At 49.2% G+C, this 25,033-nt stretch overlaps 3 protein-coding genes across 6 annotated transcripts; 1 reads left to right on the top strand and 2 right to left on the bottom strand.

Moving 5' to 3' along the window:
• Positions 1-739: 739 nt before the first annotated feature.
• Positions 740-2,127, bottom strand: h1-0 (H1.0 linker histone). Its single transcript, XM_086137988.1, has one exon. The coding sequence runs from the start codon at positions 1,896-1,898 to the stop codon at positions 1,296-1,298; it is 603 nt and encodes a 200-aa protein (XP_085994114.1). The 5' UTR covers positions 1,899-2,127; the 3' UTR covers positions 740-1,295.
• Positions 2,128-7,040: 4,913 nt separating this feature from the next.
• On the top strand, positions 7,041-23,226 carry rhbdl1 (rhomboid, veinlet-like 1 (Drosophila)). Of its 3 annotated transcripts, none has more exons than XM_086138066.1 (8): positions 7,041-7,511; positions 12,513-12,671; positions 15,614-15,838; positions 16,508-16,656; positions 16,736-16,848; positions 18,954-19,054; positions 20,625-20,685; positions 20,761-23,226. In XM_086138066.1, the coding sequence occupies exons 1-8, from the start codon at positions 7,473-7,475 to the stop codon at positions 21,030-21,032; spliced, it is 1,119 nt and encodes a 372-aa protein (XP_085994192.1). In that variant the 5' UTR covers positions 7,041-7,472; the 3' UTR covers positions 21,033-23,226. The 3 variants fall into 3 exon arrangements, with proteins under 3 accessions (XP_085994192.1, XP_085994193.1, XP_085994194.1); XM_086138067.1 differs by having other exon boundaries at positions 7,060-7,315; XM_086138068.1 differs by lacking the exon at positions 7,041-7,511 and adding an exon at positions 10,026-10,097.
• Positions 23,227-23,292: 66 nt separating this feature from the next.
• Positions 23,293-24,984, bottom strand: LOC147190197 (uncharacterized). 2 transcript variants are annotated; one of them, XM_086138070.1, is made up of 5 exons: positions 24,564-24,984; positions 24,304-24,437; positions 24,072-24,231; positions 23,794-23,946; positions 23,293-23,524 (listed from the first exon to the last, which is right to left on the bottom strand). In XM_086138070.1, exons 1-5 carry the CDS (start codon positions 24,613-24,615, stop codon positions 23,349-23,351), a joined length of 675 nt encoding a protein of 224 aa, XP_085994196.1. In that variant the 5' UTR covers positions 24,616-24,984; the 3' UTR covers positions 23,293-23,348. The 2 variants fall into 2 exon arrangements, with proteins under 2 accessions (XP_085994196.1, XP_085994195.1); XM_086138069.1 differs by having other exon boundaries at positions 24,304-24,397; positions 24,491-24,981.
• Positions 24,985-25,033: the final 49 nt, after the last annotated feature.

Genomic DNA, 25,033 nt, shown 5'->3' on the forward strand with positions numbered 1-25,033 from the left:
GGTGTGAGATGGTTTCGCCTTAAGTTTGCCTCACTGTTAAGCGGCAACTAGTGATCGCATATTCAATGCACCTTCGACAAGCACTTTGCCCTGAGAAGGCGGCGTTGGCCTTGGCTCTTATTGTTGCAGCGGGGCCTCTGATAAAGAAGAAACTGAATTGAGCATGTTGGTTCATTTTACTGCCCGTGAGAATGACTTGCTTTAAACAACTGACAGCTTTTAAGAATGGCAAGAAAAAGTACCAGTAGTCAAATAAGATGGATCCCCTGCTGTTTCTTCTTTTTTTTTTTTTTATGTATTAGATGTTAGGTTTTTCAAAATAAAAGTGAACTGTTCTCAACATGCTCAGTAAAAGAACAACACAGCGGGCGAGCAGCCCTCTCTCACTGCAGGCATGCCTTGGTTTGTTGTGCTTCCATTCGCAGAAGATGACGTCTGTCTTCAACATGCTTAATTAACGCTTATTGATATCTCAACTCTGTCAACTGTCAGTGAAAGTTCCTCCAAACCGCCAGAAGAGAGCATTGTGGATTTCGTTTTGACAGGTTGGGCGTCCTCACCGGGGCGGGGGCGCGTGCGTGGAGTCTTCACAAGTGATCTGCAGTCAACAAAGTAAGTCATTATGTCCTCCTCATATGTTAACAAAACGAGATGAGGGGCTGAAACAAGTTTTCCATGTAACCGCATCTCCCTACAAATCTTAAGGGGTTTTTTTTCCATGCAAATAGGCCGAGTGTAATAGTGTGGACAGATTAAGTGCATCTTTTATTTCAAATCGGTAGCCACATTACACCGCCTTGATTCTTCATGCTTTTCGATACAACCACAATATACTGTGCTGGCGCGTCTACTACAAATGAAAATGTCATTGCGGTTGCTTTATTCGTCCAATGGGAAATATCTGCACTTGTGCGTTAAATCTTCCCAGCTAGTGTGTGAGCTTGACAAAGAACTTTTCGAACACATTCTCTTCGGTTTTATTGGGTGTCGTGATGAAGCGACGTTAATGAAAAGGTCGGGGGGGGGGGTAATTTGCACAAGAGGATGGATGGAATGAACGGATCCGTTCGAGTCAAGCACAAGAACCTCGAGAACGTCACTGTAGGAATCAGCGGTGTCACAAGCACAATGTTAAATGCCAAGATGATAATTTCCAGTGCTCTCAATAAATTTCGTCCATTTGGTGGTGCAGGTGGAGAGCGAGTAGAAGTTTGCATGGAATCTTAGAAAAATAAGACATACGAAAAAGGTGTCCTTTCGGGAATATTTACACGGCCCGGTCCGATATTGTCCCGTCACTTTCTTTTGGCCGCTTTGGCGGCTTTCTTTGCGGGCTTGGCTGCCCTTTTGACCGCTTTTGCTTTGGGCTTGGCCGCCTTCGCCGGCTTGGTCTTTTTCTGCGTGGGGGCCGCTTTCTTCACTTTGGTCGGCGTGGCCTTCTTGCTCGCCTTGACCGCCTTGGTCTTCTTGGGGGACGCTTTCTTGGGCTTCTCCTGCGCCTTGTTCGCCTTCTTGGGCTTGGCCACCTTCCTGGGCGGTTTAGCTGACGCTTTGGTGGCCTTCTTGGGTTTGGCCGCGGGCGGCTTCTTGGTGGGCTTTTTGACGTCGTCGGGCTTGTTGAGTCGGAAGGACCCGGACGCTCCGATGCCTTTGGTGTGGCGCAGCATCCCGGACGCCAGCAAACGCTTGAGGGCCAACTTAATCTGGGCGTCGGCGTTGTCGCCTACCTTGTAGTTTTTGCGGACGAACTTCTGGATGGATTGACGGGACGCTCCGCTTCGGCTGGCGTCGTGCACGATGGCCGCTTGGATCATGTCCGAGTACTTGGGATGCGAAGCGGGCTTCTTGGGCTTGGGCGCTTTCTTGGCTTTGGCCGGAGATGCCGATGTCTCTGCCATGCTTCTTTCTTTTAGTTTTCTTTTTCGCGGCCAAGTTCAAGCGCAAACACAGAAAAACTCGTTTGTGGCTCGGCAACGAAACGACGCACGCGCGCACATAAAAAAGCTTCGCTTTGGGGGAAAAAGAAGTCCAAAATACGTCACTTTTCCTTGTTCAAAACAATATCTGACTTGTCCACGGAGAAAGACGCTAACGAAGAGAGAATGTCTTAAGTGTCTAATTCCACAGGCGCTCCGGCGGCACTATGTAGCCTCTCTGCGGACGTGATTGAGAGCAGCAACTGCCAGCAGCTGATGTAGCGGACTCCGCGGAACTGGCGCTGTCCCGTTTGTGTTTCTTCGCCGTCCAATTCGCCTTAAATATAACAACTACGCGCCGGTTGCGACCCACGCAACAGTACGGGCTGATAGCAGAGGCATTGGGCTTCCCCGGCACACGGTCGCCGCGTCTCGCCACCATCGAAGAACAACTTTTATTCCGCGAAAACCGGCTCGAAGTCACACGCGCCGCCAACAATTTTGCACAATTCGCCTTAAATTGACCCAAACGGACGGAACCTCTGGGAAAATCTCGTCGCGCATCTCAAAGATGAATCTGTGCTCTATCGATTGCACGCAATCGGCTCGAACCACGGTTCCGTTTTCGCTTTTAATGCATGCTTACATTTTGCCAACTAACACAGTCCGGCCACTGACTTCAAGTGACGTGCCCGAGATTATTTACTGTTAAACCTCGTATAAATGACATGTCACCGTGTCCGACACTCGGGTACCTCTCGTGGGGATAGCATGGCTTCATTTGTGTCGCGACACGGTGATTTGGGGAGCCCTCAGCGCCGCTTTTGGACCGAATTGTTTACATTTGTCAATACGGCACTCGGCGCTCCGTCGCCATTGTCAGGAAAGTTGCCAACACATCCCAGCGTGACACGTTTGGGTTGTGGGTGCGACAAATACTCCCTTGATTTCAAGTGGGAGGGACGCGATTGTGCAGATGTGGATCCAGTTGCAAACGGGGGCTGCAGCCCCGAAAGTAAAATCTTTGACTTCGAGACGCGGTGCTTCTTTTGTTTCGGAACTGGCGCATCAGTCAATCAGCCTTTGGGCGTGGGGCTTTTGTCCAACATTTCAAACACTCTGCTATCCTTTGGGAACACGATCAGCATTCAAATCCGCAAATGTCGTCGTTCCACCTCTTTTATTGTCATTTTCTGTGTGTGTGTGTGTGCGAGCCAGTCTCTCTCCTCGTAGCGCCATTTTGTCCCAGCCACCGTTGTCGTGCACTTCCCTCCTAGACGTGACTTTTGCGTCATTTGACACCGATTAGTCGCTCATCACTTGAAATGAGTAAGTCTTAATTGTCGGAGGCAACATCACGCAAACACCCGGCTGCTCTTTTGGTGGAAGGTGAGCCTATGCACCTGAAAGCAGCCGAGTGTCCACTTGCAGTGTTTGTTGGAAACGTGTGGCTGTATGAGGCATCATTGAGAGAGTTGTGCACAAGTGCACCATCATTAGAGGGGCGGGGGGGGGGGGGCGGTCATTAGTAGTGATGATGATGGTAAAAAAAAAAGCATATAAGCCCACCATGGCTGCATGCGTACCTAGAGCAGCGTGTCTTGTGCACGCCACAGAGCGATTGCTCTACTAATGCATTTAGCTTTTCAGCAGCCGACCCTCGGTATGATTCTTTGAGCTCGGTTCTGGCCGATAGAGGCAGTCGCTTGTCCCCGGCCACACTTCTTGCACTCTCTACGTTGGACGGTCGACCCTTTTAGTTTGCAGATTTCTTCAACTTGTTTGATATATATATTTGGGATGTGGTGGGGTGATGAAATGCATTTGTTTTATATTCAGTACAGGTGTGTGTATATAAATATATATATATACGGTGTATATATATATATATATAATAAAAGCAATTTTATATATTTCGTTATCATTCTCTTGCGTGCTGGTCCGTCTTTAAAGACACAATTTGGATCAGTTATCAACACCTCGGCGGTCGTGCATTGAGCTGCCACGAGTGCCAAGCTCAGGCGGATCAAAGCCTGAACAAGGTGTCGACACGCACGCCCCGAGCATTACGACGCTCGTCTGTCAGCGCCGCGCTTGTCGTGCGAGTTTGTTCCCATCCGTTCGATGCGCTGAATGAAGAACAGGTGTCAGGGGCCAAATGCTCTGTCGACAGCTCCAGACACTCCAACAAAGGACCGTCAGCCGGGCCCGCAGTCATTGAGCCCCTGGTTATGTTAGCGCAGCTAACTATTTGCGCAACTTTAGCTGTCATTTCAATTTTACATGACAACCCTGGACACATATGCAGACACACGCACAATCTTCCAGAGCATGCTGGCGCTCTCAGTCCACTAGCAAACCGGCAGAGGGGCCTATCGAAGCTATTATGAACCATGATGCACTGCGACGTTAGGGTCTTTTCCTAAACGGTACTTAGACGTAGAGCACATTTGATTTGGCTCTTTGACATATCGCTCTTGAAGAATGCTACATGTAGCTCTAATCCCAACTTTAACCCTTGCCCCTTTAATACTTGAGGATTTAGTGAGTGCCACAACGTGAGGGGTTTGACCCCTGCGGCCGCATTTCGCTCACCTGCATACTCGAACGACAGCCCAAAATATTAGGGGAAAAAAACATTGCACTTCCACATGGCTGCAAAGTACAACTCCAAAAATCAACCTATTCATGTCATTCCTGTTTACGACACAGATGAGATTTGGGCTTCCTTCAAGCAGTCGTTGGCCTTTTTGAACGCCTCACTGGACTTACTCCTCACTTGTTTTTATGTCCAGTCCCTACATTGACGCCATAAACTTTTACGCCCAGCAGTTGCCACATTTGGTCTGCCGTATTTCACTCCATTACCTAGTTATAACTTGCAGCACAATAACGTGCGTGAACATGCTGTGCCACAAGAGGTCGCTCCTGACTTGAATCTTGCAGAATGTGGCAGAGCCAACCTAAGTGGCACAGGTTTGCCAACAAACAGTCAGTGGAATCGATTCTCACATCAGAGGATTGGATGATCACTCCACTCAACAGCCTGTTGATGTTCCCCTTGACTTTTAAGTCAACCTCCTTCGCTTTCCCGCTTAGTGATCCCCAAGAGGATTTCTATGTGGAGCAGTTTACACGGAAACGATGCCATTCGCTGACCTTGATGAATTTCGTCCCTCCCCGCCAATCACGTGGCCGTTTGTATTTGCATGGCCAAGAAAGGTTAGGGCCAAAGTGCACCGAGCCCTGAAAACAATAGGGCCAATGACGACATGCTAATAGTGGATTGTTATATAAGCGACGGTCATTTGTTTTCAGGGGACTCTTGTTACCGTCTCATCAAATCTTGGTTTCCATTTCTTTCTTCTTATTTCAGCGCGGCAGACTTTTTCTCTTCTGCGCTCGGCTCACTTAATACATTGTTAATGCGGCAAGCCGTCTCGGTTGCTGTCAGCTTGATAGATGGCCAGATTGTTTCCAAACACAAATGCACCAAACCAGCACCTCCCTTCCTCCGTGCTTCTCTCTCTCTCTCTCTCCCACCCTTGCATTTCAGGTGAAGCTACAAAGCTAATGAGCGGAGCTCAACCCCCGAGTCGTGCGTTGGCCAAAAAGTGCATTCCCGAGCATTTAGTTTTGTGCAGATTGTATCAGGCTGTAGATGCCAAATTTAGGACATATTATCGTTATGGTTGCCCTCGGAGGGGGCCGGTCATAAACCACATCAATGTTTAATCGTGACGGCTGTAACCCTGCACCAAAAATCACAGTCCGGTTAAGGACTGTGCTTTTAAAGTCCCTGTAAAGTGAAAATAAATGCCTCGTAAGTTTGACACAACACCGAGAAGGGTATTGTGAACGCATCTTGTCTTGTGCCTCCACATAGCCGCGTGTTTGAGCTGTGAGATTGTATCGGCATAAAGATTCCAGTGGCTGCAATATAGTCCAAGGGCTTTTGCACGGTGTGACAACAAGGCGCTCGAGTGCAAAAGCCCCTGTCCACACACTGGCCGTCGAGTCGGACTTTTCCTCCTTCCTTGCTCTTTTGTCCATCCATGCATGATGTGTGTGCACGGAGTGCCAACAACGAGGCATTCTAAGTTGGCCACACCAGGGCACTATCTGAAGGGAAGAAACGATTTTGGCGTGTCGCTATGAATGGCTGGTTAGCTGGTCATCACAGCGGCAATATCCTTTCCATGCGGCGTGCCGTTTGAAAGCATCACCCACCTATAAGCGCAAGACCTTCGGCAGGGGAGGAAAAGTGAGCGCCGGCAGTCTAATTAATGCGTTCTGCCGCTCTGTCTCCCTGTAAGGCCTCGTTAGCCTCCCACGCACCAGCTAAACCGATGTTTTGTTTGATCGCGGGGCAGACGAGGATTTAAGTGAAATCCAAAGCAGACCACACAGTTGTTGACACTTTGCCGTCTTCCTGTAAGGCTCATTTCAGTCAGTCTAATGGCAGAGGTGGCGCTGAGATGTCAGACGCTTCTTATTTTTGGACCAGGGGCTTTTGCAGTCACTAAATGTTTGGTGGCTACTTAGGACTGTCGAGTCCAACCACTAAATTATAACGAAGCCAAAGTGTGCTACAATTTTGATGCTCAAACAGGCAAAGGTTGCGTTTATGTCTCTGAGCCAGGTTACACAAAAGTACAAATATCCATTTTTCCAAGTGGTAGCAGTGGCATTTCATTGACAGTCGAGGGGGGCGTAGTTGCGCTCTACTTTGAAATTGTCGTTATGAACAAGGATATCCTTTTTCCCTGCGGGCCTTGAATGGTCAGCGAAGCATCCAAACAAGCAAACGCTTGGCGTGAACATGCTCAACGGTGCATTTAGTATGTTGATGTCGTCCGCCGTTGATAATTAGCCAAGCGCTTGCAGAGCGGACTCATGCTAAAGCGCCGTGTCATAGATTATCTTTGTGATGTTCACGGCGGCGTCTATCTGCAAGGTTAAGGACCGCGCTTTGAAGGATTCGTCTCTTCCAAAAGCGCGCTTGCGCCTGTGGAAAAAAAATTCTCGCGTCTTGTATGTGGCGTCCGTCAGTAGTAAGCCGCAGTGGAGCCCATGCCCTGCTCCCTCCCCGAGACTCCAAATGTGCCACTCCTTCGCCTTTTCCCATTGGAAGAGCGAGGCCACCTCCCTCCCCTGGCTCATTTGTATGCATGTGGTGATGCGGTGTGTGTGCGTTTTAAGTGTGTGTCTGTGTGTGTGTGTGTTGAGAGAGGCAGGAGCAGTCGGTGCGATGGGATAGAGGCGGAGGAGAGTGAATGAGAGCTGCGTCGGGGTGCCTGCTGAAGCTGGCCTGAGCCTCCGCCGCCAACAGCGAGCCACGTTTGCACGCGCTCCAAAGGCGGAACCCGCAGCAAGAAAAACTACAGCGGGAATTACAAGTGAGGCGCAGTCCGCAGGCTCAAGCAAAAATCTCCCCGCATCATTTTTACTCGTCCTCAGCAACGCCGCCGCTGCCTCTTGCCGCTGCTCCCCCCCACCCCCTCCACCCCTGATGCCCTTGTCCTCGGCGGCTCCTCTCACCACCCTGGCCAGTATATGGATAGAAGCTCCTTTTTTCAGCTCATACAAGAGCAGGTAAGCGAGAAGCAGCGGCGGCGGTGGCGATGGCGGTGCTGGTTTCTATGGTTACGGGCTGCCAGAGGCTGACACCTCACTCGCCTATCCAGGGACGGAGACGCGCGGCTTTGATCAATTACGATGGCTAATGTTGGAATTGCGGTCCGATTGATGGGGGGGGGGGCGGTGGCTGTCTGCGGAATGAGTGTCAGACAACACGCCGCATCATGGAGCCATGTGGGTCCCGACGTTGTGAGGTCAGAGCGTGAAGGTGGTGGTGGGGGGGAGCGAACGGGGACGAACATGACGGCGGGAGAAAGGCTTGCAGGCAAGAAGCGTGTGAGCTGGTGGACAAAACCATGACAATGGTGAGCATGTCATGCCCGTTGACGCATGTGATTGTTTTTTCGAATGGAAGGGGCTTGTGTCTTGATTGACTGGGTGACTTCTCCTCGGAGGGGGCGGGAGGGGGAGTGGGGGGATAAAAATCCTGCAGGTTGCATTGTTTTTGCTGTCCAATCAGGTTGTCACTTGTCAATTAGCTTTCTTCTACCCCGATAGATCCCAACCCTGAAACCGACTATGCTGGTAGGCGTGTACATTTCATTTCAAGGCCGGCCCGTAATTTAACTGCTGCTTTGGAATCAGGCTCCGGCTTGATTGACAGATGGAAGAGTGCAGCCGTTGCCTTCAAAATGGAGAAATCGATTTACTGCCGCAGGTTTGCGGGGGTCAATGTTGATTGGCGCATCACCGACACCCTTATCAGCTGCATCAAGAATCTCAGGGAGAGGTATGTGTGTGTGTGTGTGTGTGTGTGTGTGTGTGTGTGTGTGTGTGTGTGTGTGTGTGTGTGCGTGCGTGTGTGTCATCATGCACACAACAATCTTTTTTTTTTTTTTTCCCTTGAAAGTGTGTTTGTAGCAAGCAGGGGAAGCCCATGTGGGCTGAGTAAGAGGATGCTCGTGGTCGCGCTTCTGAGTCATTTGCCGGAGAAGCACTTGAGTAATGGCGACAGACTGGTGAGAAGTCAATGAGGAAAAGTCTTGTGTGGTCTTTGGTCACTTGATTCCGTTTTCATTGGAGTCATTTCAGATCAATTGATGCTTCCAACTTTTTTCTTTTTTTTTTCGAATCAGTTTGGGGAATGACCTTTGGTTGCACAACGCAAGGTTCGTCATCCATTCCGATTGGGTGAGTTAAGTGCGTCACCTTTTGACCTTTGGGACTAGTCCAGATATTGTGCAGCTAGCTTTCTTACAGAACTTTTCCATCTTGCGATCGGGCCAAGGGACTGGGCCCGTCGGCAAATAGGAAAAAAAATCTGCATATAATAAAAAGGGGATAACCTTCAATTTGTGTTTTCTACAAAAAAAGGTTGCCCCCCCCAACCTCAAAACAAAACAAACTGCCGCTACTTCCTCTCAGTTTTTATAATTTTGCCTTAAAGCGAGCTTCTCTTCAATGTATTCAGACGCCGTCTCGTGGAGCGACTTTCCAACGAAGCACCTCAGACTTGTGATCGATGCTATTGATTGTTTGTGTGCTTGGCGTCAACGTGTCCATACGCTCTACCGTATGTAAGGTCACACTCGAACACCCCACAGTCGCCATTATGCGCAAGTCCAAACCGAATCGATCAAAAAGGGACTGACGACAAGCATTTTCCACCTTCGGGACTTTGTACGGCGCTGTTTAATTCAGAAATCCAATTGAAAAACGCGTTTGACTCCATATCGGAACATTGATTTCCGACCCTGGGTGCTCGCACACACACACACACGCACATTCGTCCCTCATCGCAATTCATGAGGGTTGCCCTCTGCTTCATACTTATTTTCCCTCCCCCGTCGCATTAATGTAATCGGGCCCTTTGCAGCGGTTGGGGGTCAGAAGCTTTAATTGCATCTTTGGCGTCATTCTATCCATTGCGCTCCGTCAAATATGCCCAATGATGAAATGACTTTGTCACTCCATCAGTCAAATGTAGACGCACATCTATAAATTACGAATAAGCACAACATTGAAGACCATGAACAAACCGAAGACACAAGCTGAGCCCGGAGAGCAAAAGTAGCTTATTAAAATGACTAAAGTAATGTACATTGGCGGCGTTTTATGCGCATTTGAAACCAAGTCACACCTACGACGAGGAGCAGCACAATGGCCGTCAAATCGAAGCAAAAAGGCTTTCTTTTTTTTAAGGTTTGCGTGTTGATGACTTGAGTTTCTGGTAATCAGTCTGGGGTGTTGGATGGTTTTCTAAAGTGTGTGTTATGGGGTGGGGTGAGGTGGGTGGGGGTGAACTGCAGGTGTAAAAAAAATATTGCAGCCTTGTCACATTGAACCCCGTGAAAATGGTGCAAAGAGAGAGAGTGAGAGCGAGACAAAGAGGGAGCTGGAGAGTTGGAAGCAAACAGTGGCAACATGAGTGACTTTATTAGTCTTTGTCTGCAGGAGGTCGCAATGCAACGCTGAGCCGCGGCTCTTCCCGGCCGCCAGCGACAAACGCTTACAGTACCATCACGGCGTATGTCGCACCTTCTCTGTTGCGCCGCAGCCGATAAGGCGCCCGGCCAGCTTCCCCAAGTGAGAGTGTGCGCGGTGGGTATCACCTCCGCCCGCCATGTGCTTATTTTATGAAGGTTATTTATACTATCTGGCGCCAGCGCCGCGACTACTGTTTTGACACATTTATGTCGGGCAGAAAGAACGAGGCTCTTCCACGCTGTCCCCTTTCATCATTCTCCGACTCGCTAATTTGCATTGAGCTGCATTTGAACGCCGCCCCCGGGCCGTTTGCGCGCCGCTTAAGCGCCGGGAAATGGACTCGGATTGTTTGCATCAAAGACGATTCCTCGGGTCTCCCTTCTGGTCGAGCGGAAGAATGGGCGAGGAGCTCGCAGCCTTCACTTTGCATTGACGGCACTGGCAGAGACAGTCACATTCTTAGTTATCGCTGTTAGGGAGCGGGGATGGGGGGGGCATTCACATGCATTATCCGGTGCCTTCCCAGTGTGCTTTGCGTCCGTAAACGCCACACGCGGAGAGCAGCTTCGAGCTGCGGATCGCAAAGCCCAGTTGAATTTACTTTCCAAAGTCGACGTCCAACAGCATTCGATGCATCCCACATGAAATAGAAGGATATCCTATAACCAAGATCAAAGACAATTTCAAGAAAATTGGTTGTCCAAAGCGTCGTCACTGTATGCGCTGAAGTATTTGTGAGTTTTCGGGCTTGGTGGGCGATGTCAGAAGCTGCAGTCGGTCAGTCTGCGTGTAAACGAAAATTGTGGCCTGCGGCAGCTCCTTGTGAGTGTTCTCATTTTGGATTTGTGTTGTAGTTCTTTGCTTCCTGAGCCAATCATGGCAGAATGCAAGACCATTTTTTTTTCTTTTTCTGTAAAAGTAAACGGGTTTTTTTCTGTTCTATTGGCAAATGATTCTGCCTAAATTCAGGAAGATATTGCTCACTTCATTCTATTTTTTTAAAGCCCGGATTTTGATCCATAGCGTATTGTATTGTATTTTCAGGTCTGAATTAATTGGCTTTCGTGGACCACTAAAAATATCTAGCATGCCAAATGTGCCCCCCCCCCCCAAACCTCGAGTTTGTCACAGATGCCCTCATGCTACGATCCGTAACCTCGCCTTCGTCGTCGCCGGGGTCTTTCCATCCATCTGTATGCTTTGCGTCACGTCTTCCCTCCTTTGTGTCTTTCATTTGCTTCTCAAACGCCAATATTTCAAGATGGATGGAAGGGGGGCACGTACACTCGTAACCATGGCAACTTGTGCGGCTTGTCAGCGTCGCCATTCTCGCTGTTGGTTAGCGCTTGTCTCGTCTCTCCTGCGTCAGCCGTCAGGCACCGCTTGCTAATTTGTCTCCATGTCGCTCATTTTGCTAATTGACGCTTTGCTAATTGCTAATTGGTTGCGAGCCTCCGCCCCTTTCGCTCCCCAGCCCGGCGCTCCCCTGCGTGCGCGTGTTGGGGTTCGAATCTGTGCATTTTTCTTTCTTTTTACCTTTTTGCTGTCCATTCTTTTTGTGCCACGTGGGTGCCCCAAACATCAGCGGGGCCGACTAAGTAGCCTGGAGGGAACCGTGTTCCGACAAACGTGCAGAGGATGCACACTTGAAGGGATTATCTTCTTGGCTCATTTTCCATTCCTCGCTTTCTTTCTTTCCTGTTTTATGGTTGTTGGGGTGGGGGGGGGGGTTCTTCTTTTTTTTTTTGCCTTGTATATCTGTAGGAACTGTTGAGAGAGAAATAGCGCCGTCTGGATGTTGTCCTCCTCGTACCCGCAATCTTCACAGAAACATGTGCGCATGACAGTGGGAGTAAATAAGTCACTGCCCAGGGGAGAACAGGGAGTGTGTGTGTGGGGGGTGGAGGTTGGGGGGGGGGGGATCCAGTATCTGTTTATTGTCTGCTTCAGAGTTACTTTAGTTGTGTGTTTAATGTTACACGTACAAATCAATTTATTACCCCTCGCAGCTGCATGAGAAGCCGCCTTTTAGACGAGTCTATTACTCGCCGACACTAGTGTGGCTCTCTGGTGAATAAACACTTCCTGGAAAATATGAATAGATTATGAAGCCTGCATATTATAAAAAAAAAAAGTAAGAAAAAGAAAGAGTGTAAGGGTTTACCAGGCAACGGCTGTCGTGTTTTCATGTGAGTCTAGCTGTTGCGTGTGCAACGCTCGAACTAAATACTCATGCTCTCGCTTGCGTATTTATGAGATATGATGTGAACCGTGTACAATGGCAAAAATTGTTTCTTAATCAGAAAAATAGCACCCTTTCCTGTGTAAAAACGTACAGTCACGACAACTAAATGCAATGTATATAATTCAATTTTGCCACATTTTTGGACATTGTGTGGCTCCCTCTGGTGGGCGCGTCTCGGCCGCCAGAGGGCAACGTGATGTACGTCCTGGAGGTAAATGAAAATCTGCTTGTTGAAATGTTTCAAGGTGACTGTTGAATTTGGATGTTTTTTTTTTTTCCTCCAGCTGGATCCAGACAACACCGGTTTCATCGCAGTGGAGAACTTCACCAGCCTGGTGGAGCACCATGAGCTGCAGCTGGACCCGTCCAAACTGGACATGCTGTTAGCGCTGGTCCAGAGCAATGAGGACGGACAAGTTTGTTACCAGGAGCTCATCGAGCTGGTGAGTCGACATGTTGGCTTTTCATTGATTTGATTTATTTTTTGGGGGGTCTGTGTTGCTGTTGTATGATTAGGCTTGGTCACGGAATGATTCCAATTTTAAAGTCGAGGTCACAAAACAACATGCGCCGTGTAGACTTTTAGCATTGAGCAATTTTGTTTTCGTTGCAGAGTAACATTTTGTGTGAAGGCGTACCTTATTTCGTGCAGATTGAAATGCCGCGGCGACTCGGGCTTGACATTGCAGCCGATGTGCGAGGTCACAATCGCGTGACATTTTCAAGCAGGTAATCAGCAAGCAAGCAACGGCGTCCGTCTCTGCGGCCTTCTGCCCGTCGTCCTTCCTTCCCGTATTCGTGCCTCGTTCCTCTTCTCTGCCCCCATCAGTCACTTTGCCGACACTTTTACAAGTACCACTCCCTAATTTGTGACAAATGAGGCTCTTTTATTCGAGTCGCCGTCTTTGCTGATGGCTCGTTGAGGCGAGAGCGTTGCGCATCGCTGAAAGTCACGTGCTCGCGTCCGGGTGATGTGTCTGCTTCATTTTTCAACAATATACCTTCTTCTGCTCAGTGGCGGTCTAAATCGAAATCGCTTGTGGATGAATAGCGGAGCCCGCTCAAACGTAGGAAAGCATTTTTGTGTTTCTGATTTAAAAATGAAAACAAAGAACCTCGCGGTGTCCATGCGCCGCCACACTCATTCACAGGCAGGATTTCCGATGGGCTTACGTAATGGTGGTTTCTAAATGTTGCACTTAGTTTCTCCCTTCAGGAGGTCCAATCAGAGGAGCACTTGAGTCATTAGCGCTCACATGTTCTGCTTTCAACCAAGCGAGCCTTTTGTCGCGTTCCCAGAACCGATTGAAGCGCTCAAAACAAGCAGCAGTTTATCCTCTGATACGTTTTGGGTCTATTTTGTGCACTGGCAAATTTTTGGAGAGCGCCTCTCACGCCATCGTCAACACTTTTTAATCGCAATCCGCACTTGGCGACGGTCTGCACATATTGCACTTTTGTGCTTTGTAATGATGAAAGCGCACGAAAGGCGAATGTGACCACGAGTTGGGGGGGAGGGGTGAGGGGGGGCTCATTTGGGCCCAAAAAAAGAGCGTGACTATCTGGGTCAGGGTGCAATCAGCGAGCACTTGGCGAGGATGGCTTCAACTCTCCATGGGACTCCTGACCGACTCGTAGTGGTGCAAAGCAACGACGTATCTTGTTGTGACCTTGAGTATTTCATTTTCTGCTCAGGTGGTTGGGGGGCCACTGATTTGAAGCAAACGCATAACTCGATGTGTAAGTTTGCCAGCTTAATGCTAGCGCGCAACGCCAAACACCACAGACAAGCTCACGAATACCGTCAGAGTTGCAACATTATACTGAGAGATGCACCATAAATCAAAGCATAAAGCATCCGCCCGTTTTTATCCATCTTCAAGGGGGCTGCCATTTTGCCGGCGACTGAATATGACATCGCAGTGCCTCAGGGCTCAGCCCGCGAACGTCACGGGACCAAACCCAAAAGACGGGTGAGCCTTGACGGTTGTGGCCTCGTTGCTTTTATTTTCTTGGCCTCCGCGCGGGCAATAAATAGGAAGCTTCCGTTGGCCTTGAAAATATTTTGGGGTGTGTTATGGTTCTTGCTAATTAGGATGGAGCTGGGAGGGATTGATGGTGCACTGTGGCTAATTAATCCATCAAGGACAATCGACTGTAGCTGATAGCAGCGTGTGCCATAGACAACATGCGGCTACCGTGAGGGGGGGGGGGGGGGGGGGGGAAGGCTCCTCGCTGTTTAACACACAAACACACACACACACGCTCGCACACCTGCTGGTCGCCATTTAGCCCATTCGGCCGTCCCTGAAGGCTGTTACTATCTTTGTGCTTCCAAAGCCTCAGCTTCCCTTCCAAAGGGACTTTCCAAGATTCCGTCCATTTTCAATGAACATTTATTTTTCCGTTTATTTATCACGGGGACCACGCGTAGAAAGCATGTCAGTCAAGAGTAGCGATTGCTCTGTACCGGCTCATTTCCACTTGCACAAATTTTATGACGAACTCGCATCTCGTGCTGCTGAAGGCGGTCCTTGTTCTGTTCTATATGCGTTCATTTTGTATATGATCTGGTGTGTGTGTGTGTGTGTGTGTTTTCTTTCAGTGTGTCTAACAGTTTAATTCAATTCATGGCTGCTCCCATGTTCATTGTAGCATGTAATCGCTTTAAAATCGTGTTAATGTCCACTGTGTCACCATAGTAACACACACACACACACATTTTAACTGGCCAAAGCCCTGTGCAAACAGGAAAGTAGCACACGCCAGTAATTGGTGTCAAGGAAGTATGTCTCAATTGAAAAGGCACAGCTGCTTTATTTTTGTGCAGCAATTTGTTTATGATGTCTTCAAAAAAATAAAATGAAATCTTTGTCCTCGGTGAGTTGAGCTCATGAGCATTTATGGATGTAGAGTGTATTGATCCAGCAATTGCGCCTACACACACTCGAGGCGCCCAGAAGCAGAAGCACCTGATTAGAGAGGAAGAAAAGTTGGAGCTGTTTTAACTTCCCACCGGCGTCATTCAGCGTGAGGTTGAAAAATCCTTCGCCGCACGGTCACCGGACGCGTTGCCGCGGTGAACGTCAGAGGCCGCTTTCTTGTTCCTCCGCAGTTGCTTTGTGTCAGATCTTATCACGGCACACGAAGTTTGATTTGGAGATAATTGCTTGGTTGGCAGTTTTACCTCCAGGGAGCACCATTGTTTTAGCGACAATGGCGAGCTCGGCGGAACTTTCGGCTGAATCTTACCTCTGCCGTGTGAAAGTGGAAATCAGCTTTCAAAATCTTGGACAAAGACTTTGCTTTTTAATCAGTAACACTATGATGGAGTTGCTCCCCAGCGGGGAACTTTTTATTATTATAATTTTTTGGACAATTCCAGATGAGCAGCAAGCGCTCCAGCAGTTTCCGACGGGCCATCGCCAACGGCCGGCGCACGCTGCAGCGAGAGATCTTGCTGGACGAGACGGGCCTGGGTCTGTACAAGCGCTTTGTCCGCTACGTGGCCTACGAGATCCTGCCCTGCGAGACGGACCGGCGCTGGTACTTCCACCAAAACCGCCTGTGCCCACCGCCGGTCTTTATCGCCGTCATCACCATCGTCCAGGTGACCAGAAAGACAGCTTGCATTCTTGGAAATGGCCATCGGTGGCAAAAGTGCGTGTGATATGTGGCGTGCCATGCCGCGCTACATACTCTTTTCAAATGGAGCGAGTAAAAGTAAACTGGTCGAATAAATACTCGAGTAAAGTACAGATACCCGAAAACACACTCGGGTATCCTTCCCACCGCTGGAAATGGCGAGTGTTCGGGTCACTCGGTGAGACGCTTCAGACCCACTGAAGAGATTTTCTGTCTTTGACTGTGCGATTTATTTTTTTCCCCCACTGAGTTGTACGTGCGCTTCTTTGAACTCATTTCGGAGTCAAGAGCTGAAAGCTTCACTCGTAAGTTTTTTTTTCCTCCTCCCGCAGTCTGATTTAAAGCAGGTCATCAAGCACCGGCGCCACTGCAACAGCTTTGAAATGACCTCTTAGGCTCATGTGGAGGCCACTTCTAGCAAACACCACAAAAATCCGACTTTTGACTTTCGTAATCATCAGCATTTATGAGCAACGAAAGCCCCGGTGCTGTAATAAGAGCGCCAAACGATGCTGAATGGTCTGTGATGACAACGCAATAACAGTTCGCACAGACAATGAGTCATTTTTCAAGAGTAGGAATTGGTCGAACGAAATGAGGCACACTATTGCAATTTGCGCGTCTCTGATGGCAGATCATCGTGTTCATGTGCTACGGCGTCATGCTCAACAAGTGGGTGCTGCAGACCTACCAGCCCGACTTCATGAAGAGCCCCTTGGTGTACCACCCGGGCCACCGCGCTCAAGTGTGGCGCTTCTTCAGCTACATGTTCATGCACGTCGGGTACGTAAGCGCAAGCTCCTCGTCGACACTTGAAACTTGTTGTGGCCTCACGCCGTCGACTGTGTGCGCGTCCCCTCAGCTTGGAGCAGCTGGGCTTCAACGCTTTACTGCAGCTGATGATCGGAGTCCCTTTGGAGATGGTCCACGGCGTCTTACGAATAAGTCTGCTTTATTTGGCGGGAGTGCTGGCGGGTGAGTGATTCTTTTAAAGCCTGTGGGTTTTTTTTTTTTATTGCGCAAAACACTCAGCCCCGACGGGACTTCCATTTTGAGCGTCGTATCTGCTTTGGGCTGCCTGGTACGGCCTTAAAAAAACCCACCAAAATTTCTTTTTTCCGCCTCTTCCGTCGACGTGACTAAACGTCGACATTTTTTATTTCTCCTTTCCCTCATCTTGTCTCTGCTCCGTCTACTGCTCACGGTCAGACACTCACAAGCGAGCAGTTGACGCTTGCAAAATTTGGGGTGTTCAAAAAAAAAAAGAAAAACATACTACAAAGGCTTCGGGATTGTCCCCCCCATTGCAGTCTGGCTGCGCTGCAGTTTGCACAAGAGTGACGGCGACCGAGAGGCGACGCCTCAGGCTCTGTCAGACTCTGGCCTCAGATCACTTTAGCGCCTCGTGTCGGCGCTTCATCTCGGAGAAAGCTCGGCGTACAAACTTGAGGAGGCAGCCGCGGGGCTGCGGAGAGTCAGCGTTTGGTCTTGTCGTCGGGTTTGACAGAACGGCTCGGCTCTTGAGGATTAGACCGAGATACCGGTCGTGTCGTTGACCCCTGCCCCGCACCGACTGACGTCTTTTACCGTCATCAAATGGACGTCCACCACCAATGTGGCGGCACTAAATAATCCGCGCACGAGATGCGGCGCGTCAGGTCCGCCTTGGAATTAATCGCGCACCTCGCGGCTGCTGCTCCCGCAGGAGTGTGAGGCGCCTAAATCTTAAATCCTCGCTAAGCGGGAGAAGCCACATGACGGGTCTGCTTAATATTCCCGACATAATATTTGCAAGTTCCCACCAAGGAAGAGCAAGGGTTTTTTTTCTTTGAAATATCTGTTCCCTGGAATTGTATTTCTTTACTTTCAACAGTCTCTTCATTTGGCAACACTTTTATCGGCCGCACTGCAATTTCAGCCTCTGTGCTTTGCGATGTCAAACTAATCTGCCCAAGGCCTTAAGACTCCCTCTTGTTGGTAGACTTCCCCTCTGAGTAATGGGACCATTTCTTAAATTCATCCTCACAGGCGCGGTTTGCTGGCCCTCGATGAGGTCAGCATTGTTCCGTCCTCCGATTGGTTGATCAGAGTGAACCTTGTGACAGCCAACTTTGACTCGTTTGACAGCCAACGTTAACCGGGAGCGGTCAACGGTGAATCACGATCATTTAATGGAGCAAATGTGAGAATTGAAACCTCAGCACTCGCGCTGTGAAATTGCCATTTTGTCCCACCGAGCGGCCAAAACGGGCCGCCCGTCTCCTCCGCTGTGTAGGATCGGCTTTCGTCTGCGCCCATAAATCTTGACAAAAGCAGCACCCACAGGTGCGGCGGCGAGGAGAGACGAATGACTCTGTGGCGCCGCTCCGATTGCCGTCCGTCTTTGCGGCATGCGCCCGCCTCGGGGCCCGCAAAGTCTTCTTTTGAGACGCTGTTTACTCTTTTGTGCCCACACGCCGAAATTGCGCGCCTTACAGATTTGACATCTCGGCCTCCGAGCGTAATGAAAAAGAGGCTTGTTTTTGTTTTATCAGCCCTCTTTTGCGCTTCCCTTATCAGCTCATTTGCATGATTAACAGTTGGCTGACGCCGGCATCTTGACACCGTCAATTCCTCCGCTCGTAATTCCGACCGACTCAGGGATGGCACTTTTTTACTTGCTGACTGCAGCAGCAGATGCTCCGTTTTTAACCTCCGTTTGAAAGGTTTGCATTGCAATTGTGTCACCGTCTTGTTTTAAAATTATTATTATTTTTTTTTTGCTTTGGCTCGCAAGCCAAAATTCTCTTCTCCCCCCCAACCGGCCGGTGATTTTTGCCCTATTTTGCGAAAGGCCCAAAGGAAGGTGACTGGTGTGAGGCTGCATGATGAGTAATCTGACCCCCTTTTGTTTTCTCCCCTGCTCTAAAAAAACAAAACATTCCCATTCTGTGAACAGGACCGCCGCTTCTCACGGTGCATCTTTCTGAAAAATCTGCCAATGTCTTTTCATTTGTCATATAAAGGATAATACCAAAAACAAAAACAGTCCATCTCCATCCATTTTCTTTTTCTAATTGGGTCTAACGTCTCTCCCGTAGGTTCACTGACGGTGTCCATCACCGACATGCGCGCTCCGGTGGTGGGGGGCTCCGGCGGGGTCTACGCTCTCTGCTCCGCACATCTGGCCAACGTTGTCATGGTAACTGCCGTTGTCGTCCTCACCTCCATTGTGGCGCAGGGGGAGTTTCTTTCCTTCTTTCTTTTTTTGGACCATTTCAACGTCGCAAGCTTCCTGTGCGTGCGCGCTGATATCAGAGGCGGGCAAATGGAGGTTTTTCGTATTTTTAATGAGGCATCTGTGCTCGGGGGAGGGCAAAGTTTGTACCCGAGGCTCACATTGGGTTGTTGAAGCAGATCATTTGGCGACGAGGGTAAACAAAACAGTGCTGAAGATGTCTGTGCGAAATTGCTATCGACCAGTGCACTCAATCAATCAATCAATCGATCATCGATTGTCATTTTTCTGCGCATTATGGTTGGCCAAACAGCCGTCAGCATCCAACTAATAACTCCCATTATCATGTCAGTTTATCCACTCGCGAGCAGACTCTCCCATGAATTATTAAGTTGTGTTTGTTTGGATCCCCTGCAAAGTAAGCAGTCAATTCCCTTGATGGTGGCGCCGTTTTTTTAAAAAAATTTTTTAGGCCTCTTGTTGTCCCCGTACAGCACGTAATATTTGGGTGTCAAACTTTACCTGTGAAATGCCGAGCGCCCCCCGCAGAATGTGATGAATCACTTCAGCTTCATGCCAGCGGCGATGAGCCTCAAAGTGGCCCGAGTGGCCAGGCTGCGGACAAAGACCTTATTTGCTGGCTTAAAAAAATACAAATATAAAACATGATCTCCAAATGCGCCCCGCGTGAACATTTTTTTAAAAAAAAACAGAAGCATAGTAGGCCTAAGTGCGCATTGCGCAACAAGTGGCGCGTTGAAATTGTACATTTGATATCATTGTGAGCTGCTGTAACTTTCTGAACAATGTGATCACATATTGGGCTGTATATTTGTTTTTGTTTTTTAACCGTACCACTGGAGGGAGCCCGCCTACGAGTACCGCACTGCGCTTTGACAATCACTGCACCAGCGACGTCACAGCCGGATAATCTTTCCTCTCTTTTGTGTTTCAACTTCTCTAATCGTTGGCTGACACTTTTCTGAGGGACAAAGTCGGATGTCAGCACGTTTGATGGAGAAGATCTCGTTTCCATCTTGAGCCGACCTCCCACCGCGGCGCCCTCCTCCCATCACGATATGAATCATTTATCCGCTGTAATATTGTGACTTTGAAGGCCTCTTCTCGCGACAAGGCTTGATCACCGACTATTTTTATCCGCTGTTTTGAATCTTGCATGCGTGCGCTCGATGGCGAGGAGCCTGAAAAAGTGGCCCTGGGTCCTTTCGCTGCAATTCCTCACAGTCGACGCTCTTCGGGGGGGCCACGCGATCGGCTCCCTGTTTCATCCACGGGAGGGGATGGGGGGGGGGGGGGTGAAAGCCGATAGTCAACGTCAGGATGGCCTGGTTCTTTTCTCCCAATAGGGTTGTTTATTGCCCCCTGCGTCTGTTTGATGAGTGGCGCTCCAGTTAACAAAAGCGCCCCTGGCTCGGAATGCGGAGAACGGCGGCATGTTCCGAAAGAGCAAACGGGATGTTTTGTGCCCAGCCGCCCATCAAGCCGCACGATGCGCTCTGGCTTTGTTTTGCAGAACTGGGCCGGGATGAGGTGTCCGTACAAGCTGCTGCGCATGATCCTGGCGCTCGTTTGCAGTAAGTTGCCCGAGACCCCGGCGGCCAATCTGCCGAGCCGCCGCTCGATGGTGACCTCGGCTTCCTCTCCTCCAGTGAGCTCGGAGGTGGGCCGAGCGGTGTGGCTGCGCTTCTCGCCGCCGCTGCCCTCGTCCGGGCCGCAGCCCAGCTTCATGGCCCACCTGTCGGGCGCCGTGGTGGGCATCAGCATGGGCCTGCTCATCCTGCGCAGCTATGAGGAGAGCCTGCAGAAGCAGTGCTCCTGGTGGGTCATCGTCTTCTCCTTCATCACCTTCCTGCTCTTCGCCATCTTTTGGAACATCTTTGCCTACGAGCTGCTGGGCGTGCAGATCCCGCCCGCCCCCTGATGAAGGCCCCCGCCGCCCGCGTCTTGACATCCAAACAGGTTTTTCTTTCAAATCATCCCTTTTCCGCCCCAGCTGACCTGCGAATCGTTTGCCGTTCGTGCGGACGCGCTGCAAAACGAAGAAGTACGTCTCTTTCATTAAAGAGAAGGTAGCGGCAGAACCGGTTCCTGGCGTCCATTTCCAGGAGCTTGTTGTCTTTTTTTGGAACTCGCCACGAGCGGCCGGGGTGATTGGTTTCGTGCCTCTGGTGAAACAAGCGAGGAGGGATGCCACAAAAAGAGAAAACGAAAAACCCTTCCCCCTGCCGAACCATTCAAACATTCCTTTTATTGATTCACTTATACGATCAAGATGGCCGTCGCTTCACTCGACGAGGGGCTCGAAAAATCGATTTGGCAAAGTGGATATCGGGTACGGAGAGCTGATTGGGCATTGAAGCCACCGTGGGCGATGACGCCAGTGAAGACATCATGTCATTCATATTCTGCTGTGTCGTGCGTTGAAGGTGCACGCAAACACTGCGGCGGGCCTCTCTCTAGTCGATACCTCAGCCTCTCCTTCTTACAGCCCGTATACTTTTCAAAAGGAATGTAACAATAGAGCGGAGGGGGGCCAGGAAATGATGACACTTTGGATTGTTTTTTTTCTCCCCCCTTATTTGATACACGTGTGCATGTGTGCATTGTCTATTGATGCGTTTCAAAGGGTGCCAAAAGCAGGCTATGATTGTTGTCCCTCACTTGACTTGATCCAAACTTTTAGTGCTTTACAAAACAAGCCATAGAAAGAACTCGCCTGAGATGGTTTCAAAGAGAGGACAAAAAATAAAATAAAAATAAAAGCCGCACATGGGGACAGCAACAAGCTTCGCGCGTCACCAAAATGTATGCGGACGCTGGACATGGCTACTTATGCCCACTTCAAGAACGATCGTCGCACTATTTTGGATTCTCTGCACGTTAAGCCTCCGCAGTGAGCGCCGATGGAGAGGAAGGCATTTAACGTCGGTAAAATCCAAACTATCGGCGCCGTTGCTCTCCTTGCGGTGGTCGAAGTCAACGTGGTAGACGTGGCCACGTAGATTTTGGTGATGATTCATATTCCAAGTCAAAGAAGACAAAACTGTGCAAGTTTACGCCTGTGAAAGTTTCTCATGTAGCTGACTTTTATTTCTTGGGGTTTCCGCCGCTTGTACAAGTTGTTTATAGTTGACGGATTGTTTTGCGGATGCGCGCAAAATCGCGTTCGTGTGCTCGCGGGCGCCGGCAAATGAACCGATGATATGGATTTCTGCGAATTTTCTTCCGAAACACTTGAATCATGACGATAATGACGGAGAGGGGTTGGCACTGAGCGACGGGAGACGAGCAATCTATGAGGTCTGCTCACCCAGCTCATGTTTTTGCTCGTCCGGGTCAGCATGACCACGCCGAAACCGAAACGTCATCGATGACGCTTTCGTTCTGCTCAAATCGTTGAGGCCGGCGCGTCGAAAAATGCGGCATAGAGCTTTTCATGGTTGTGCACGCATGTCGCATAAAGAGCGAGATTAAAAAAATCAGGCGTGACTGTTAACGAGTGTGAAGTGGGGATGGGCAGTCACGTGGCCGATTTAGAGCGCCTCGTTGTTGTGGTGTGGAAAAGCCCCGCAACCCAGAGATTGTTTTGTCACCCAAAAGTAACCCAGAGAGCCAAATATTCGAGGTTTGTGTGGCAAATGAGTGCTTTGCCCACCCCCCAAATTAGATCTTGTTCTTTTGTCTGTTTTTGTTTTTAAGTTGGCCAATCCTGAGCGCTGCGTAAGCCACTCAGGTAGCCGTGCGCATCCAACAGCTGCCTCCTACGTCCATAAAACGGTGCCAAACTGACAAGGTTCAATCTCGCCAACAAGCGGACACGAGGTTGCGCAAAAACAGCGTTTACAACAAAAACAAGGAGGGCGAGAAAAGAAAAAAAAAGATATTTTTCTCTTAAGTCACGTGGAAGAATGCCTAAATTTACATGTGGGAAATTTGTATCAAAGTCCTCATGATTTATTTCATTATCTATTCTATGTACTTTTTAAATGTTCTAAAACGGAACCATTTTATATTGTATATATCTGAATATATTTTGTTTAATTTGTACTGGTCATTGTATTTTGCTTTCATTCGGAAACAATATAAATAAAGAACAATACTGTGATGACATTGAAGATCTTTTTGTCCATCATCGTTCAATTTCAGGGGGGAAAGAAAAAGAAAAAAATGTTCAATGACAATTCTCCACGAAAGCCTTTATTATTACTCAAGTACAAAAAATGTTCAGTGATTTCTTTCATCTTGTTTTAAGTTTCTTAGTTGCTCTGTGATCAGAATCCACGCGCTCTTCCGCCACACCGCCGCCCTTCACGTCGAGATCCTGAAGAAGTGGGAGCTGCTGTTGTTTAGCGACCGTGAGTGCCCACAAACAGCGCTCCAGCCTTTGGGGTGTCCAATCGGGCTGGGGGTCCGCTGAAGAAAAAAGGAGCCGCAAACAAGGTCATGGAAAACAGAATGTTAGTGAAAAAAGCAAAGGGAGAGTGGATGTAAAAATGTCAAAGCATCATTCTTCAAATGAAAGGTTAAAATGGGGGGGGGGGGGGGATTTGTGAACCGTTCGAAAGAGCACGACCCCTTCGAGCTCCTGCTCAAAAGCAAAAATGTCAGGAAAAGCCTACTAGAACACATGCTGAAATATATTTGGGGTTAATCAGAGACATTTTATGAGTCAAATGGTGAACCTTTGTTCAGTCTGTGTGTCACGTCCACCATCCTGTCCAGGTAGAGCGTGTAGTGTTTGGCTGTATACTGGATGGGTTTGAGCCCTGGCACGCTCTCCAAGGCTTCGTCCGACATGAACGCCACCTGATCGGGAGCCCCCGCAGCCAACACGGCTACAAAACAAACAAAAAAGGACATCTAAGTCAGGGTCTTGAGGTGAAAAAAAGTTTGGCAAAGCCTGTTCAAATTTAGCAAAGCTCTGATTTGTTGGTGACAGGTGCGATGCGGCGTTGCCGACCTGACGCAGTGGCCGGGCCGACTCCTTTGAGCGAGCTGAGCTCCGCGATGGCCGCCGCCACGTCGGGCAGGAGGCTGAAGGCCTTTCGGGAACATTTGTCCACTGCATCCTCACTGTTGGAAGACACCAGCTGCTGCAGGCGGGGCCTGAACTTCCCCCTCTGCCGAAAAGGAGGTAGCTGAAGCACTGTGTGCATATATATTTTCGTGTGTGTGTGTGTTTCGCAATTTACAGTGAGCTTCCACTCCATCAGCTTGACCACCTCTGCCAGTCTGACATGTTTCTCGCATCGACTTGAGATGACGGCGGGCAGCTCCTCTTGGTACCTGAGTGCACAAACCCTCGCATCACCGTTACACACACACACTCACACACACACACACACACACACACGCATAGCAGTAGCGTTCACTTCTTACCACTTGTCAAGGTGGAGAAGCTTCCCAGGTTTTTTGCTCGTGCTCTTGGCCTCCACCACGTCCCAATATTTACCTTCAACTCTCCTCCATGTGGCCGGATGCTCGCACTCAAAAAGCCCACTCATGGCTGTGGTGTCCGGAAGTAAAATAACAAGGGCGGAGTTTTTAGACAATTACTGTATTTACTATAAACAGCACAACACTAGTTCGTAAGATTTGTTCTGGTTGCCATTACAGAACTCCTCCTCCTTCCTTCCCCATCTCAACGGCATTTAATAACAACACCGCCACCTTATGTATCAGTCAGGAAAAATAAGAATGGCTACACAGCGGCTCGGAGCATCGCCTGGTGTCACTACATATCATCACAGTTGAATGTATTTCTCGAGAGTGGTTTCGGACACGAATATTGGGGAGTCATCCCAACAAAATGTTATGATGGGATAAAAACAGTCCGGATTTATCAGCGGGAGATTTTTCCCACCGAACTCACAAACTTAGTGAAAATATTTGGATAACGTTTCCGCATGACTCGGACCAAAC

The sequence above is a fragment of the Hippocampus guttulatus genome, chromosome 19, assembly GCF_054856545.1.
Source record: "Hippocampus guttulatus isolate MCC_2025c chromosome 19, RoL_Hgut_1.0, whole genome shotgun sequence".
Lineage (NCBI taxonomy): Eukaryota > Metazoa > Chordata > Actinopteri > Syngnathiformes > Syngnathidae > Hippocampus > Hippocampus guttulatus.

Excerpts from the sequence above, each read along its gene's own strand:
- h1-0 (XM_086137988.1), bottom strand. The coding sequence starts at position 1,898 with ATGGCAGAGACATCGGCATCTCCGGCCAAAGCCAAGAAAGCGCCCAAG.
- rhbdl1 (XM_086138068.1), top strand. The coding sequence starts at position 10,026 with ATGTCGCACCTTCTCTGTTGCGCCGCAGCCGATAAGGCGCCCGGCCAG. Across the intron at positions 15,839-16,507 it reads CCGTCATCACCATCGTCCAG|ATCATCGTGTTCATGTGCTA; the intron begins GTGACCAGAAAG and ends CTCTGATGGCAG. Across the intron at positions 16,657-16,735 it reads TACATGTTCATGCACGTCGG|CTTGGAGCAGCTGGGCTTCA; the intron begins GTACGTAAGCGC and ends GCGTCCCCTCAG.
- LOC147190197 (XM_086138069.1), bottom strand. The coding sequence starts at position 24,615 with ATGAGTGGGCTTTTTGAGTGCGAGCATCCGGCCACATGGAGGAGAGTT. Across the intron at positions 24,232-24,303 it reads TGATGGAGTGGAAGCTCACT|AGGGGGAAGTTCAGGCCCCG; the intron begins GTAAATTGCGAA and ends CCTTTTCGGCAG. Across the intron at positions 23,525-23,793 it reads GACACACAGACTGAACAAAG|CGGACCCCCAGCCCGATTGG; the intron begins GTTCACCATTTG and ends TTTTTTCTTCAG.